Consider the following 17754-nt stretch of genomic DNA (forward strand, 5'->3'; position numbering starts at 1 on the left):
TTTGTTTTTTTTTTTTCAGATTCACAATACCTGACTTGCCGAATGCAGAACTGCACAGAGGCCAACAGAAATAAACCTTTCCCAGGCTACATTGACCCAGACTCTTTGATTGTCCAGGATGATTACGTGTTTGTTCAGGTATGAAAGATCCACTCCGGCTGATTGCCTCAGACATTTCTCTTTCCTGCTTCGGTCCTAATGCAGCCTCCTTTGCCTGTGTACACTCCCTTAAGAGTGAAAATGGGGAAAAAAAAAATCATTATCTTTTTGACAAAAGGAACATTACCAAGGGTCAAAGCTTCTATGCTAACGGAATATTAATTAGCTCCTTTGGGTAACGTCTGGAGGACCTTATCAATATGGAGTCATGGGGGCGCTGGGTAGTTTACGAAAGTTGTCTCCGAATGATGCACATTCTGTTCACCCCCCTCTTCTGCCTTCGTGGGCCTGAGCGGATATGTCAGTCTCTTCCTATCCGAATAGTCAGCCAATCAGCCTGTTCCCCAGTAGTCACCTTAAAAATAGAGAAACAGATGGGAACAGAAAGCTGGGGGGTAGCGGGAAGTGGTGGGAGGCAGAGGTGAGGTGCAGAGTAATCAGCCATTATTGTCATGCTCTCCCTGTGATTAGGATAAGAATTAGATGAGATGAGATGTGCTCAGCCAGGATTTTCACCCCTGAAGAGCGTGGCAAACCTTTTGTGGTTGAGTGGTTAGAAGAGACAGGGAGCAAGGACGCTTTGCTTCTTTGCAGCATTTAAGGAAAATTCTAGGCTTGCTTCGATTAATCTTCAGTTCCTAGTTAAGTTTGGACAGACTTCATGTATTGCTTCCCATCCTAAGAGTGGAAAGGTACGATTGCTAAATAGTTTATATCTGCATAGTTTATATATCAAATATATGTTTTTATATTAAGTTTATTTATACACACATACTATATATATATATATATAGACACACACAATTTCCCTATGATTGAGACCCATTCTAAACACTGTTGTATTTGGAGATGAAATCATAAATCAGAATATCCAATCCCATGTTTTGAGGAAGGAAATGTTCAAAATACCCAACATCAGCCTATGTATGTACTCTTAAAATGTTTCACAAATGACTACACACACATACACACACGCACGCACACACACAAACATAGCAGTTTTCCTTAGGGAAGTGAGTAATGATTACTCTGGTAACTTCAATATCAAATTATCAAGTGACATTAAAATGGTTACATGTGTTGGTTCGATCTATAATTCATTTCCCTATCACCATTTCTCCCAGGAACCTTTTCTGCTTTCTAATAGTGGTTTATAATCCATATATAACTGACAAATGGGACTCCCTTCTGCGTTTAGAGTGTCATATATTTTGTACCCGTGCCACTGTGAACATGGTCCTGTAACCCATCATGAGGACTATGAGGTGATCTGACCCCATGATGGGGAAGCGGTAACTTCTGGCCGCTATTTTATGTGTCTGGTGGACATTCGCCCAGAGTATGTGTTGACCAAGTCTGAGTATGCACACCCCAGCTGATAGCCCAAGTCCAGATATTTATATGGATTAAGAGCATGTAGACCAGCTCACAGAAACAGTGAGCAATGGTGGTTGCCAGGGATTGGGAAGTGGGGACATGTGAGTCAAAGGAGACACATTTCCAGCTGCTAAATGGATAACTTCTGGGGATCTAACATATAGCATAGTGACTATAATTAACAACACTGTATTATAGACATGACGGTTGTCAAGACAGTAGATTTTTAAAGATATTGCCACTCACAGAATGTCATAATTAAATGAGGGGCTAGAGGTGGTGATCATTCTGCCATATACACATGCATCAAGTCGTCACATACCTCTTAAACTCACATATGTTATATGTGAATAGTATCTCAGTAAACCTGGGAAACAAGAGTGGCTGCAGAGGAGAGAGACTGGCATGGAGCCCTTGATGCTGGGCAGAGCAGCGCTCATGCTGGAGTAGAGACCGCACCCCTTCCTGACCTCCCTGGCATCCACAGGGTTCACTGGGCTGTGTGTGCTGGACAGACTTGGAGGAGGTGGCTCACTGTTCTCTTCTAGGAGAGAGAGCTCTAGAGTGATTTTGGACCACGACCCTGGCAAGCTTTTGTCTAATGGGTCAGCAGCACTGTTGTCTCTGAGACATACTCAGAGGCCTCAGTGGGACGGCATCAGATAGCGTTCAGGGCTCAGAGGAGAGAGGCGCCCACTCCAGCACTGTCAGACCCGGGCCGTTCACTTCCGGTACAACATGGGGACCTGTCTCCTCCCCGGTGGTCTTGGGCTAGGCAGCTGGGGACTCCTGATGGACATGAAGCTAATATACATGGAGGCTTGTGTCATTAAGAAGGAGGAGAAGGGGAGAAGGAGAAGAAAGAAACTGAAAATGGCTTGTTTCCTGGCTCCCGAGCTACAGTGCAGGTTGAAGAATTATATTTTCATGCAGTGGGTTCAGCTTGGGCCTCAGACCAACTCACATACTTGGTGTGAGTTGTTTTTGAATGGAACTCTCATTCTTTACCCTTGTCCGCAATAGTCATTCACACTGTTGGGTCGGCGGCTAGCCCCTGCCATTCATGGCTGTAACTGTAATAATAGCTCCTCTTACTTCTGTGTTTGTGATCCAGCTGACATCAGGAGGACGGCCACATTACTATGTGTCCTACCGAAGGAATGCATTTGCCCAGATGAAGCTGCCCAAATATGCTCTGCCCAAGGTACGACCTGAATGGATCTCTTCATTTCAGTATTTTCTCCCATTCCCATGTTCTTGCCTGCACCCCTTTCCCAAGGATGCTCATATTCATTTCTCTCTTCTCATCCCCCATGACTGTTTTTCAACCACTCTCTCTCTCTCTCTCTCTCTCTCTGATTCTTGCTGTAGGAGCATCTGAATAGATTGTCAACTGATTTGCATTTGATTTTCAGTAATAAAAATTTTTGAGCCGTATGTGTGGATATTCTAGCAAGACAGAAAGTAGGCTTTGGATCTGTGTCATACCAGTACAACATTTTATTGTTGTTAATTATTGAGAGGCGGTGCATCTCAACCTTTACATTGTCTCTCAGCAGGACTTACCACATTGGTTGTCTTTAGAGTTCTGAAGCATAGCTAATTTTTTGGACTTCCTCAAAGACATACTCCTTCGAAAATAAGGACAGACAAAAGTTTAAGAAAAGACCCTCTTAACCGCTGACATCCCTGGGCTCTCTTTCCAGAAACTCTGAACTGCGTTAATATGGAGCGCCACCTAGTGGAGGACAGAGTAACTCGGGAGCATAAAGCTGTGTGGATTTGTGGTCTCAAATAGTTAATGTATTGTGCCTTGATCTTATAGCAGGGGAGGTATGTGTGGCTGTTGGAGAGGGACAGTGTAGGTTTAAATGTAGTTGCAGCTCAGCTTTGAAACCTTTGGACCAAGAACATAGGGAACTTTTTTTGATTGAGTGTTGATGACTCTTGACATTGTGTTTTTATCCACAACTTTGTAGTATGCTGTCCTGAACCAACTAGAGCTAGCTGCCGGGAATTCATGTGACAGATAGAGCACAAGGACATCACAGGTCGCGGTAGCCAGTTGCTCTGGCCTTTCCAGGCAGAATTCTTGGCCGTCCCTCTGCCCCTAAGCATAGTAGTATAGAGACACTAGCCCACTCGGGATAATAACACACATTAAATTGCCCTGTTGACTCCAAAGAACAATGTCCATGTTAGTAGTTATTATTTCCAGCTGCTAAGAGATTAATGACAGTGGTAATTGTCCAGAACTATATGCCTGCGACTGTATACATTGAAGTGCTCCCTGCTCTTGATTCAGCTTTAAGTGTTTTCCAAAAAGACAAGCACAACAATTTGGAGTTGTGCCTTAGATGAGAATTGGGTAAAGTCCATATGTAAAATTAAATCTGAGTGTTGTTAAAATTACCCTGGATTATCTTTTAGGAAGGCCCATAAGGGGTATGATCATGTCTCCCCAGTAAGTCCAACAGAGCTGCTTTATTTTCTTTTTTCCCCTTCGAGGGCTGAAATAAATGGCTATGTCTTTGATTGGCCAGCAAATGCAGTAGTTTAGCTTGCAAGACTTAAGCCTTTAAAAATAAGATTTAAAGTCAATGCAGGAAGATGCTCTCACTCAGGAGGCATGTGGGAATCGGGACCAAATCAGGAAGCAGCAGATGTGAGTCACTCCTCTTGCGTTCTCTCCTGGGAAAATACTCTGTGTGCGGAATAAGTCCGGGCCAAACCAAATGCTCTTTGCCGAAGTGAGGCAAGCACTCAGGTCTCCTGAGTTCCCAGCTGGCATCCTTTGTATTATACTTTTCTTCTCTTGAAATAAATTAATAGCTTACTATTATAAAATAGCAGATCCTTTACAAATTTTGATATACTGGAGGACCATCAAAAGAATAAGTCCTATGGACCCAAGGAGACCCATGGTCATTTAAAATCAAAACCCATCTTTGGATCTATTGCTGGAGTGTTAGGAAACACATCCTCTGCGTTGCTTGTTCAAGTCGACCCTTGCCCCCAGGGACACCCAGCCAGTCTGGAAGGAAAAGTTATCTTTTGAACCTGAATCTGCTGTCCCCTCCCCTTGCTACCTGAGATGAGCCCGCTCTATTCCTAGCCTCCGCTAAGGTGCGAGGGTAGAACACAATGATTAATTTCTCTTGTCCCTGGAAAAATAGGAGCCAGCACAGCAAATGAACGTATTATGTGGTCCAAGCAGGTGTTTATTCTTTAAGACAATGAGTCGCCTCGTTACAGTCCCATTACACCTTCAAAGAATAGCCCCAGCTTGGGTGCACTGATCTGCGAGAAAGGCGCCTGTATTTCCTGGCCTTCTATCAAAGCCAGGGCTGCCTTGGCTGGAAAGGAACAAAGCCTCGTGCTCACCAAAGGAATCAAGACAAACCAGCACTTTCATGTTAAAATTTTCTGTAATCATCCACTGCCATTGTATCCGCTCTTGAAAGACCATGGTTCCCCTGAGCTGTGTTTAAAAATAATAATAATAATAATATAATGGTAATGGTGACGGAGAAGGGAATGGAGAGACTTTAATGTGGCTGCTGCTATTAAAAGCATGAGGCCCCCCCAGACTGGGAGACATGGTGACGGTTTCCCTTAACTTACTTGGAGCTCATTCTGAGCTACTCAAGGGAGATGAATGAGGCAATACATATGAAAGTGCTTTGAGCATGTTAGAGGACAGATACTCTATAAAAGCAAGGTAATGTTATTATCAGTATGGATCTGCTGTCTGTGTGGTGGGGGAGGGATGGCATGAGGCGTGGGTGGGGTGGGGGTCGGCAGCAGGAGGCCCAGATCTGCCGCTAACCTGCTTCGGACTGACTTATCAATTTCTATTTCCCTGTGTTTTGTTTGTTCTTTCGTTGTTACTTTTTTAAAATAAGATAAATGTTAACTCGGAATAAAATGTCCTCGGAGGTGCCTCTCAAAAATTTGGTTCTATGACCAAAGAAGCTTAAGAAAAAAATAAACTCCATTCTATGCCCCTCGCCTCGAGAGTAGCGGTAGGTCACTGGTGTTGAAAGCTCTAGGATGTCCTGTAAAACAACAACAACAACATGTAATTCAGCATTAATCAAAACACTTTACAAAGGCATCCATTTAAAAAAATAGTTTGTTAGAGTCCATCAATGCTGGTGTCCAATGGAACAGATTTTGGGAAACACTCTAGCAGAAGATCCCAAAGGTCACTTCTTGTTCTGAAATTTTGTGTCTCCGTAAAAGTATTGAACATGAAGTGCCACTTTATGTAGAAAGAGCATATTCTCCTGATAGAGGAGAATGTAGACAAGAAAAGAAAGATGACATTTAAATATGTCAGACCTTTCAATTAAGATATCTGAGACCAACTTTTTTTTTTTTTTTAAAGTCTCTTCGATGTAATTGGGTTATATGGAGAGAGAACGATCCGATCTTGGCCCCTATCTAGAGATGGCCCTTTGAATCTGATGTTACTCGACATCAGGTTACTCTTGGTGACCTTGAAGCGCTGTGTTTTAGTTGTGAATCTACAAAATAAAGATGTGCATGAGTTGGGATGACATAGTTGATGTATCTAGCCCCTCGCATTTATTACCCAGATGTCTGTGATGGCCCAGACTTCAGAGGTTCCCCAGTGCACAAATTCACTCCCAAGGCACAGAGGTGGGTAAGTAATTATGTGAGGGTCAGATCTGTGCTTAAGTGTTTTAACTTGAATTCAGGGAGGATGCTGCATCCTGGTAATGAGGGAGTGTGAATTGGGAGTAGTTATGTAAGGCTTCCAAATGGCTAAATAAGGGTTTGGGAGGGCAAAGAACTAGGAAGTGGGGAGCCATAGAATGTTTGGCCCTCGGTGGCTGAATAGCCCTTGGGCTAATTTCCATAGCTAATCCCCTCCATTAGAAAGAAGCAAAATACTTGCACGAACCACTTTTTATTAAGTATACTAGTTAGCCCCCAAACATTTGCAACAAACAGAAAGGCCAAATCAACCTCGCTTCATCAGCAAAGGGGATTTAAGCACTTGCGTCACTGAAAATAGCTAGCATACGTGGGACAGATGCTGTGTGCCAGGCACTGTTCTAAGTGCTTAGCACTTAATAGCTGATGTAATCCTCACAACTCCAGGGAGGGCATACTAAAATCTCTGTTCCGTAGGTAGAAATTCTCAGGCACAGAGTTTGGTTTACACAGCTAAGTTACAGAGGGAGGATCTGAACTCAAGTAGTTTTATTTCAAAGCCCATTCTTTTAACCATTTTGTTCTACTCTCTGCTAGAGTAGATCCTCTCTAACTGAAAGGTTTACAGATAGGGAAGGCTTCTTAGTTATCCCCAGTCAAAGACTCAGAGACTTTCACACAATGTGGTCTCTCTCTCTCTTCCCTTTTGAGCCTATTTTCTTCAGGACTGGGTTCATCCCTTACCTTCCCTCCAAGATATGCCTCCATCAGATCGAGACTCTTTTTTTTTTTTTTTTTTAATTTCTGATAATCCCAGTGTCATTCTAGAATTGTGTCTTATTGACTTTGTGTTGTCTACCCATCACTGATCTAACCACTGTGGTCGGGGACATTGAGTATTCTGAATGGTAGGCCAACAAGGTCTTTTCTGGTGCTAAGGGTAAGAGAAAGTAACAAAGACTAAGTACAGGGAGGAAATTTGTCTGAGAGTGATAAGGGTGTTTTTCAAAGAACATCAACCCCAGTTATCAGAAGAAATGGAAATAGACATTTGGCTGGTATAAGCAATGGCCAACTTGCATACCAACTTAAGTTTGCATTATTGATCCACGTTGAATTGATCCACATTGAAGTAATGGGATTCATTTTTGGCCTCCCACTCTGTATTTTTTATATAAAAACATTACCAAACTCTAGAATATGACATGTGAGACCCAAGTAGGGGTGAGAAAGATGAAACTCTGTGGGTAAAGTCTTCTTCCTTCTGGGATCATCAGAGTTCACTGTGGTCATGGTAAAGGAAGGAGAGACTCATCCCTATATGTTTAGAGAGGGTCCAAGCTGAATTGCTAATCATTTGGTTGAAAGAACATGGGCATATATTCCAAGGAGAAATTTAGATTAGGAGTTAGGTAGAACTCTCTAGCACTGAAATTCTTACCAGAGAAGACTGGAAGTTCTCTGGAAGTTTTTCAAGGATGGAGGAAGATCCATCTGGGAAGATCTCAGTAGTAAGCAACACAAGGCCAAGAATCTTTCCATACTGTTCTTCAGTCTTTTTGCTTATTTGTAATTCTGTTTTTTTGTTTTGTTTTCATTTTTAGTTTTTGAAAGTTACACCACTTTTGAAAGCTACTGCCTTTACTCAAGGCAGTAGACAGCTGCCAAGAGCTTATGCACAGAAGACAGCAAGCCCTGGTCTGTGCCAACCTCCCCTGAACATCCACTTCTCTGGAGTTCTGAATGGGGAAGAAAGATTTGGAATTCCCACCCCAGGGACATCTGCTCCCTGCCTCCACATTACCTTTGCCTTTGTTTTTTTTCTTCCAGGACTACCAGAGTCTGCAAACAGGCTACTTCTTTCCTCTCACGCTTAAGGTTTCCTGCTGAATTTTTCAGAGTTAAGGGTTTAGATAAATTGCTGAGTCCTTGAACAGTCATTGACATGAAGATGAGTGCTTTGGGGTTCTCAGGTGACTGTTTTCCACGGCGACTTCTGGGAGTTGCTGAGCCTTAGGGAGTGTTTGTCAAACTTTAATGTGCATATGAACCGCTCAGATTTTATTTAAATACAGATTTTTGATTCAGTAAGTGAAGCCTGAGATTCTGTGTATCTGACAAGCTCACAGGTGATGCCAATACTGGCGGCCCATGGACCATGCTCAGAGAAGCAGGGCTTGTCTATTTTCTCTCTGTCTTTCGAACCTTCCCTCATATTTGGCCCACATATGCCTTCTGAACATATACCATGTTTGTGCCTGGCAAGTATATCAGGATGATTGATTCTCCAAAGATATGCATATTTGAGAAAGTCTTCTTCAATTATCTAATGAGGTGATTAAATTATAAGCAAGCTACCAAGCATCTCTCTGCCCTATTTTCTCATGACCTTCCTGCCTAACCCCACAGATGACAAAGGAAATGGTTAACATTTGCCTAATTAATGATTACTTCACAAATATACAAAGGGAAAATTTTTATCTTCCATGACAGCGCCTAAGAGCCTATTCTGGTATCCTTCATGGGATTTCGCTCTCTTTGGACACATGCCATGTTCACTAGAAGCGTCTTCATCCTTCTTACTTCTCTGTGTCTTTCTTCAGGACATGCATGTCATCAGCACGGATGAGAATCAAGTGTTTGCAGCGGTTCAAGAATGGAACCAGAATGACACCTACAATCTCTATATCTCAGACACCCGGGGGGTCTATTTTACATTGGCCTTGGAGAACGTTCAGAGCAGCAGGGGTCCAGAGGGCAACATCATGATCGACCTCTATGAGGTATGTCACAAGGCATGTGTAGTCCTGAGCCACGGCAGTGCCTGGCCGGTGGGTGAGGGCCCACGGTTGGCTGTGGCCTCCATCATTTTAATTCCTAGTTCCTTACATGGCCTCATTTCGTTTGGGAGAGGGGAGGATTTGTAGAACATTTTGACTGGTTAATCTGCATTCCACCCAACGCCTCTCTAGGAATCCTGTCTTGGTGAAGTCCACAGTCCATGAAGTCTCAGGGGCCCTGGAGAGAGTGTCTGGGGAAGCAGTCAAACAGTTGAAAGGTTTGAACAAGAATGATCCTAATATGAAATTTGAAAATAGGGCGCCTGGGTGGCTCAGTGGGTTGAGCCGCTGCCTTCGGCTCAGGTCATGATCCCGGAGTCCTGGGATCGAGTCCCGCATCGGGCTCTCTGCTCGGCAGGGAGCCTGCTTCCCTCTCTCTCTCTCTCTGGCTGCCTCTCCATCTACTTGTGATTTCTCTCTGTCAAATTAATAAATAAAATCTTTAAAAAAAAAAAAAAAAAAAAAAAAAAAAAAAAAAAAAAGAAATTTGAAAATAATCTTGAAGGGCAAACAGGATGTCGGAGTTTGAGCAGAGGGGCAGTGGGCATCCTCCTCTTCTCTCTGATGAACTAACGAGGGGGTATCTTTGCGTTGAACTAGAAGGTACTGCCATTGGACCTGAATATCTTTCTGACCTGGTAACTTCCACGATTTGCCATCTCCTCAAGGACCTGTGAGTGAGACAAAGTGATAGATAAGTCTTTCTCTCCTAAATGGGAAGGGGGGAGGCAGAGACAAAAAAAAAAAAAAAAAAAAAAAAAGCGTTCACCTCATTTCCCTAAAACAACTCTGGCCCCTTGTTTCTCAAAATGATTAGGGCACAAAAGAAAATCCTATACGTTCAGTCATTTAGCTTTCATAACAAATAACAACACTTGAATGATGTTGAAAGCATGGCTAGGTAGAAAGCATGCTGCTATTTGGGGATGGATTTTAGCCACTTGTCAGTCTACTTTTGCACCATGAGGATTTATAATGGGTTATAATGAGCTGTTGCGAAATGTATTCAGAATTTGGGAAGTACTCATTTACCTGTATCCTATCTGAAACAACAACAACAAAAAAGAAATTCTGAACCCAATTCAAATATATATATAGTCATAATGATGCTGTCTTTTGATAGAGTACAAGTTCATGGAGTCAAGAGATTTGTTTGTATAATGAGAAGCAAGAGAATGATATCCAGTATATCAAAGAAAAAAAACCAATTTCATTTAACAAATTAAAACCTATCATTGTAATTCCTTTTAATATTGTCTACCCCCTTTCTCCTTTAAGAGCTCTTCGGGATTTTCTTCTAGTATCTAAATTTCTCTGTATGTATAGAGCCATATTAATGAACTTACATACCCCATTCAGAGCCCAAACCAGCATGAGACATAGTGTGTATATATTTGGAAAAACGCACTGCAGACTTATTTACACATTCACAAGGTTTTTCCACTCTTTTCCTGCTTATGTTCCAGATAAATATAGTAGTATCATATATCTCAGCCTCCAACGGAACATGTATTCTGGAAAATATTTACATATTCTGGTGATTTAGTTTCAAATTCATGTTGGATAAAATTGTGATTTAAAGTATACATTTTGGAGCCAGGCTGCCTGGATTTAAATCCTAGCTACACCACATGTATGAATTCTAGAGGAAAAGCCAAGAACTTCCAAGCCTCAGTTTTCTTATTTAAAATATGGAGCTATATACATGGTACCTACTTGATAGAATTTCTGGGGATTACTAAATTAATCTTCTTACTGTATATACTATGAACAGTGCAAAAAATCTATCAATGCTCAACAAATTATAGATAGCATAACTAATATTATATTCCAATGAGATTAAGCCCCAATACGATGTTCTGTTCTTACCACTCTTAAAATCTGCCCACGTTGTTTAAATATCCAACACTTTCGGATCCTGTTTCTTCCCATATTGCTCTTAGCACGGCCATAGGATGTTGCTTAACACCAACCCGTCATCTTCCTATAAACAAGTATAAATTGCCACATTTCTTTCCTTATTTGTAAATGTCATGCAAACATTTAAATTGTAAGTGTGTTTTGTTGAAATGCCATGCATTTTCATGGCTGATTCCAGCACTTGCCATGGAAATATCTAGCTTCAAGAGTCTGATAAGAAGTCAAAGCAGCTGCCTCAGATCAGTCACCCAGTTTGCTTCCCTGGCCTTGACTTTGTCCTTGTTCTCCCAAAAACATTTTCTCATTTTTGGGTTGCATTTTTTCATTTCTGTTTAACTTCTCCCTCTTTTCGAGCATTGTGGAAGACTTTTTTTTTTTTTTTTTTTTTTTTTTTTTTTTTCTGGGATAAATTGTGTTTTCTGCCAAAACAGAGACCATTCTAATTGGTCCCTTGATGACGGAAAAGATGACAGATTTGGACAGGAACGAGTTTGGAGTGTTCAGTTATTTACACCCGTTTTCATGAAGTGTTTTCTGAATCCAGATATTGCTAAAAGGTATGCAACGAGAAGAGGAAACGGTGACTTCTGGACCTGGCAGATCATTTCTTGGTTAATCCTTGTGTTTCCCTTTTGTGTCTCTCTCATGGTTGCCTGTCCGTAGGGAAACTGCTGACTCTTATTATCATCACTGTGAGCAGTGGTGTGACTGCATTATGTAAAGGTGTTCTGCATCCTGGGGCCCGGGAGGAAGAGTCTTTGGTTTTATTAGCCTGACAGTTCGCAGCAACTTGAATTGAAATTGATGTGATCAGAACGGTGGTGCCGTATCTGCTGATTACCTAGATAGAAAGAATATTGGCTGACATGGAACCTGGCGCAAATGTTCCTTAAATCTGATTGTTCTGGCTAGCAGGAAGCTGAAAACCATCCAGCATGAATTTCCCAGTAGAATTGCGATGAACGATGAGTGCTTAGAGATAAATGAAAAGTAAGAAAATCCATAAATGAATTAATAAGGAGCAGAGATGAGCGACATATGAAGTAGGGGTGACAAAGATAGACTATATGGAGTGCACGGCTGCTCACATTTGGGGGTGACTGAGGAGGATGGTGTGAGTTTTTTGCTTGTATGTTTCTCCATGTCAACGACCTGCCATTCTTGTGTGTTCTTTAAGGTATTTTAGCAAAGGCAAACTGATAATGTGTAACAGTTTGAGTCTGCGTGTCAAGGATATGTACTGTTGATGAGTCTGTGTGGGAAATGCAGAAGGAAGCACATTTCTCTTAAATTCAATAATTTTGTTCACATACACACATTGGAAACTTATAATAAATGTGGCTCTCTCTGCCCTAGAGATACATGTATGCATGTGATGACATAGGGAAATATTGGGGACAGAATGTTGGGTGACCATCTTGCATAGTTTAATCATTAAAATACCAGAATTCTCCTTCAGTGTCAGTTGACCACCATGAACCACACTCAGAAGAGTCATGGCGGGAAAGTTGGACACAGAGCAAAAATGCTGAATAGTGATTTTGTCAATGAAAGGTCATAATAACAACAGATAATATTTCAGGTGCCAGTATATGCCAGGCACTGTGTAAAGAACCTTCCATAATTATTTAATTCATTCCATATATTAATTTTATGATGCTGCGACTATCATTACTTCCACTTTAAACATAGGTAAATGGAGGCAGAAAATGCTATCATTTTTGCAAGATTACGAAGCTAGCTAAGTGGGAGAATTAGGATGTGAGTCCTAGAGTATGCAGAACTTTTAACAAACTATTTGTGTCTCTGGAAGGATTTGCACTTGTATTTGATGGTGGCCCAGCCATAACCCTTAGACTGAAAGTCATTGAAGGGTAGGATAAGCAGTATTAGACTTTACCTAGAAGTAGAGGAAAGCAGACAAGCAAAAGAAAACAGTCTTGGGAAAAAGCCAACAGAAGCAGACTCCACAAATGATAGCTCTGGACCTTTTCACCTCCTCTGACCCAGGTCCTGAGTCCGCAGTTATAGCTAACTTCAGGCAGTGCTGTCGTTGTGCCTCCCAGTTTTGTCCAGTTTTGTCCGGTGGATGTGTTTCCGTAAGAGACGCCTAGAAACAAGCGTCCTAAAATTCTGTCATCCCTGAATAGCACAAATGCCCCAGTGGCATCACGTGGGATAGGACACAGAAGACAGCATGCCTGATGGCCGCCAGAGCAAAGGAGACAGGATGAATGTGTCTGAGACGCGTGATTCCTGGTGTTTTCGTCTGGTGTGGATGATGAGAGGGGGGTCTGACAGCTTTGGAAAATATCCTCCCTCCTCTGGGAAGGGAATATTAATTAATGATGATGAAGAGCGCTTTGGCTTAATGGACAATGACAGTTCACCCCAGCCAAGTGGAAAGGGTCGTGTTGGGAGTGAAGCCACCTGGCTGGCAAATTTGGGACGCACTGAATGTGTGCATGACTGAGCACAGTGGGCAGCATGAGGAAGACATACCGACGAGCCGTGCTTGTTCATTGGCACATGCTGTGTCTTCTGCACGGACGAGTGCCGCCTCTTTGAAAGAGAAAGCTCAACAGTTGTGCTGATGCGCTTAGACCTTGATTTCTTGGGGAAAGGTGCCTCGTACAATCCAGCGTAGGAGGTAGAGAAGAAAAATGCTCTCCCTTCCCGGGCTTATTTCTTAAAGGACGCAGAATGTGCTAATTATACTTAAGGCTACTCTCTCCTTAGGAGAGAAGTGCTGCCTGGTTAAGTCAGTAGGGAAGAAAAGAAACTTGGGCATTTTGGTGGGGAGCGGGCTCCTTGATTACAAAGTCACCCCTGGACTTTCTCCCTCTGAGTATATGTTTCTCCTGGCTGCAACCCTCTCTTTTGAGCAGAAAAACAGCTTATGTCCAAAGCGCAAAGCAATGATGGTCACAGATACGTTCTCTTTCTTGCCACGCTTGTTGATTCATAATTTTTATTCTCTTCAGATTTTGACACCTTGCATTTGTAGTTGAAGTCTGAGACCGAGAGGGCGGAAGGGGTCATCTCCCAATGGGCAGTAGAGTCAGAAACCAGCAGTAACTGTTGTTCATGGGTCTTCTCAGGTTAGCCTCTGTGTGGAGCCCATGAATGGAAGATTGGGCTAGAAGAGAACCATCTAGAGGTGCCATCCAAAAAACCAAGGAAGTGGGGCAGGTAGAGACATATCAGTGTGTTATCCAAGGAGGTGGGAGATAGCCTGTATGAACCAGCGGAGTGAGATAGGAGAAGGAAGGCAGCGCCCTGACGCTATCACCCGGCGGCACAGTAAGTGTGCAGATGGGCTTTGTGATGGCCTGAGGTTTGAGCTGTAGCAGTTCTTATTTAAAGCCTAATCAAAATGGCGTTTTGGCCCCTAGGAGATCAGAGAATAAGAAATAATAACTAATCCTTTGAGACTTCCGGTATCACACTCCCCCTATGAGCCACAAAGAAACATAAGTAGCTTCTCAACTCACTCAGCATTTTTGAGCAGAATTCAGAAAGGTAAGTAAGGTAGCAGGTCTTTCCCCCAAAGGAAGACAGAATCCGTGATGTGTGATGTGTCATTCCCACAGGAATGTCCTCGTCAGAAACTGTGTTCACGGGAAGGCATGTCTTCATTGAGGGTAGTACTTTTCCCCGTCCTGCGCCAACCCTCAGCGCCACCCATGCCACACAAATAAACACATGCTATGAACACTGAAGTTGTCTGGCAACATAAACCTGTCCTCCCTATCCTGAATGGAACCCCAGACCTTATACACACATATGCACATACATATACACACAAGTACACACACAATCCGTATTCTGGGCACTGACACTGCTTCCTTAATTTCCAAAGTGACATCCAAAGTAAGAGGCTAGAGGTTCCAAGAAATAGAAGCTGAAACCTCACAAAAGAGCACTTTAGGAAAGTGCCCTATGCCTAGAGGGGCACCAAGACACCCACAAAGATGGACTACTCGGGCTTAGAGCAAAACGAGCAGTGAATGGTACCAGAAACCGAAACGTCAGGGTGACCATCTCGGCAGGGCCGATGAAGGCAAGAAAAGTAAAAAGACACGACAAATGGGATTTTCACAGATTAAGCGCGTTGGCCACAAGAAGAGAATAAGCAGAGCCACTCCAGCTCCATCCCCTGTTGTCCCGGATTACCTCTGCTTTGGCAGGTTTTTATTCCTCAAGATAAACCAGAAGGCCAGGCTGCCAAAGATGAATTACAAAGCACAGCTCTCCACTCAAGTGGCATTTGATAATGCCAAGCAGTAGGGGGCCAATAAAGTCACCGCTTCTGCAAATCAAATGAACCTGTTCCTAAACACGTAGAACCCTGCTCTGACACTCTCGCCAAAAGAGGGCGAGGGCAGGAAGGAAAATGGGCAATGAAACTACAGGAATAGGTAATCATTTCATTCTCTCTGTACTTACTGTGCCCTCGAGTGTCGAGCGGTTAAGACAGCATTGTTTCTCATGGAGGAGGACGCTACAGAGAGGAAAGGGGCGTGACTTGTGAAAATTCTGATTCACGAAATTTCATTTTTAAAGAACTGGCAATTTAGTCATATTTAAATATGTAACAGCCTCTGGAACATATGCAAAACCACTATGGGGTTCCCTGGTGGGCAGTCCTTATGGAGCTGGGAGAGTGAGTAATTGACAACTGTCGGTAATTAACACACCAGCATCGGGAAGTTGCCCTGCTCCTGGAATTTATGCCTCCCACATTTGTCACGGATCAACAATGCATAAGAAACTGTCTGCTTGCTGTCGATTGCCCAAAATGAGGCTTGTTTTCCTAAGTAGTATTTATCTGCTTAACAAACTTGTCGTTCCAAAGGAATACGAAGTTGGCCCAACTCTAAATTATCCCATATGCCGCATTGGCAGGTACAAACGAATGAGGCTTGACTGTGTCAGAAGCCAAGGTAACATGTACATATTCTGTTGCTCGAAACCCAGCCTCTTCGTGTTGAGAAATTCAGAGCTGTGTTTGTAAAAGCACACTGTAAATCAGATGGATTTGAGTGTGAACTCCAGCTCTCTGTTATCGTCAGCAATGAAGTTTGGTCTACGCATCGGTTTCTTCGTCCATAGAATCTGGGCTATAGCTGTGAGACAGGTTTGTAGTGAATAGAAGTGGTTCAGTGTATAAAGCGTTGTGCAGAGTCCTGGGTGAATGGCACGGATTCATGCTATTTTTTCCCTCTTCTGCTTAAAGATTTTCATATTCTCCTGTAAAGCGCCTGAGATAAGTGGGTTCACATATGCTTATTAGCTTGTCCACTTACTCCCTATCTGAGCTCCACAAAGCCACTCAGTCCAAGTTTCTGTTTTCCTTATCTTCAAAATGCGGCTGCTGGTAATTCTATCTCACGGTTCCCGTGAGCATCACATGGGATGACCTGTGCTGCTGCACATATTCAGACCCTGCTGTCCCCAGCCCTCAGTCTTCCTGGGTTGTCACAATTCCAAATAGGGTAAAGTGGGTATGAATGCATTGAATACACTTGAAGGTGCTTGAAAAATATGGTGCGCAACTCAGGATTCGTGATCACGTGGCTTTACCAACTTTGCAATTTGAGTATTTTTCCTCAAGTGTATAAGAGAGAAGGCATTCATATCGTCGGAGCCAAGTAATGAAGAAGGACCATTTATAGTGAGAGCAGGCATGATAGCAATGGAGGTGGGGATGACTTCACAACTTCGGGAAACCACTGCTGCTTTAGGTTTAAAAGCTCTCTGGGTGTGTGTGTGTGTGTGTGTTTATTTTTATTTTATCAAAAGCTGTTCTCTGTTGTTCAGTATATTTCAGCGGCTTAATAGAGCCATCTTTTTAGAGAACAAAAAAGGGGGGGAACAATAGCAATTGGATCCTGAGCTTTAAACTGAACTTTGCCGATTGCCCCAGTCTGTACACAGCTCAGTGACTTGGAGAGCTGTTAAGAGCACGGTCTGTGAAGCTATCAGTTCTGAGTTAAAATTTCAGGTCTGCTGCTTACTCTCTGTGTGACCTTCGGCAGCATGACCTTGGACAAATCACTTTACCTGGATGAGACTGGGTTTCCTCATGTGTGAAAACGAATAAGTTATACTTAGCCAAAAGGATTGCTACAAAGATTAAATGAGATCCAGTCTTTAAGCTATGGTACTACGCCTAACATCACATTAAAGTCACCATATTTACGTATCATAGACCGAGCAGCAGAACTGAAAGCATCAGATTGTAACTCCAGGAGACTGCGAGCTACCACCAACCTACCTTAGAGGAAGTAAGAAGCTTCCATCAAAATAAGACTACCACCGCCATACCATTAGGGGCAAAGATGTATTGCTCTTCTGTGCCACAGTTCAGGGAATCATTATAGTTAAGCATTACTTCCCTTTCCCTCATCCTCACCCTCTCTTTTCTCCACATGCTTCTAGCTGAATTTGACCGTCACTTCTTTTTTTAAAAGTAAATAAATACATCCTATCTCAAATTGATGTACTTTTCAGCCATGTCAATTTTTCCCAGGTAGCAGGGATAAAGGGAATGTTCTTGGCTAACAAGAAGATTGACAACCAAGTGAAGACTTTCATCACGTACAACAAAGGCCGAGACTGGCGTTTGCTGCAGGCGCCGGACACGGATCTAAGGGGGGACCCTGTGCACTGCTTACTGGTAAGTTTTCACATTGGAGAAGAATGTTCTGCACAGGGGAGGGCTGGAAGCGGGTGATATACAAGCAGATGAAGATGGTTGCAGGGCTCGTTG

At 42.8% G+C, this 17754-nt stretch overlaps 1 protein-coding gene across 5 annotated transcripts in view; it reads left to right on the forward strand.

Moving 5' to 3' along the window:
- SORCS1 (sortilin related VPS10 domain containing receptor 1) overlaps positions 1-17754 on the forward strand; it is a 511420-nt gene that overhangs the window by 389696 nt on the left and 103970 nt on the right. For all 5 annotated transcript variants that reach the window (XM_045068616.1, XM_045068612.1, XM_045068614.1 and 2 more), the window contains exons 7-10: positions 20-138; positions 2651-2740; positions 8823-9002; positions 17515-17661. In XM_045068616.1, coding sequence (XP_044924551.1) covers positions 20-138; positions 2651-2740; positions 8823-9002; positions 17515-17661 — 536 coding nt within the window. The remainder of the gene's footprint in view (positions 1-19; positions 139-2650; positions 2741-8822; positions 9003-17514; positions 17662-17754) is intronic.

The sequence above is a fragment of the Mustela putorius genome, unplaced genomic scaffold (assembly GCF_011764305.1).
Source record: "Mustela putorius furo isolate JIRA1106 unplaced genomic scaffold, ASM1176430v1.1 tig00003909_pilon_pilon_pilon, whole genome shotgun sequence".
Classification (NCBI taxonomy): Eukaryota; Metazoa; Chordata; class Mammalia; order Carnivora; family Mustelidae; genus Mustela; species Mustela putorius.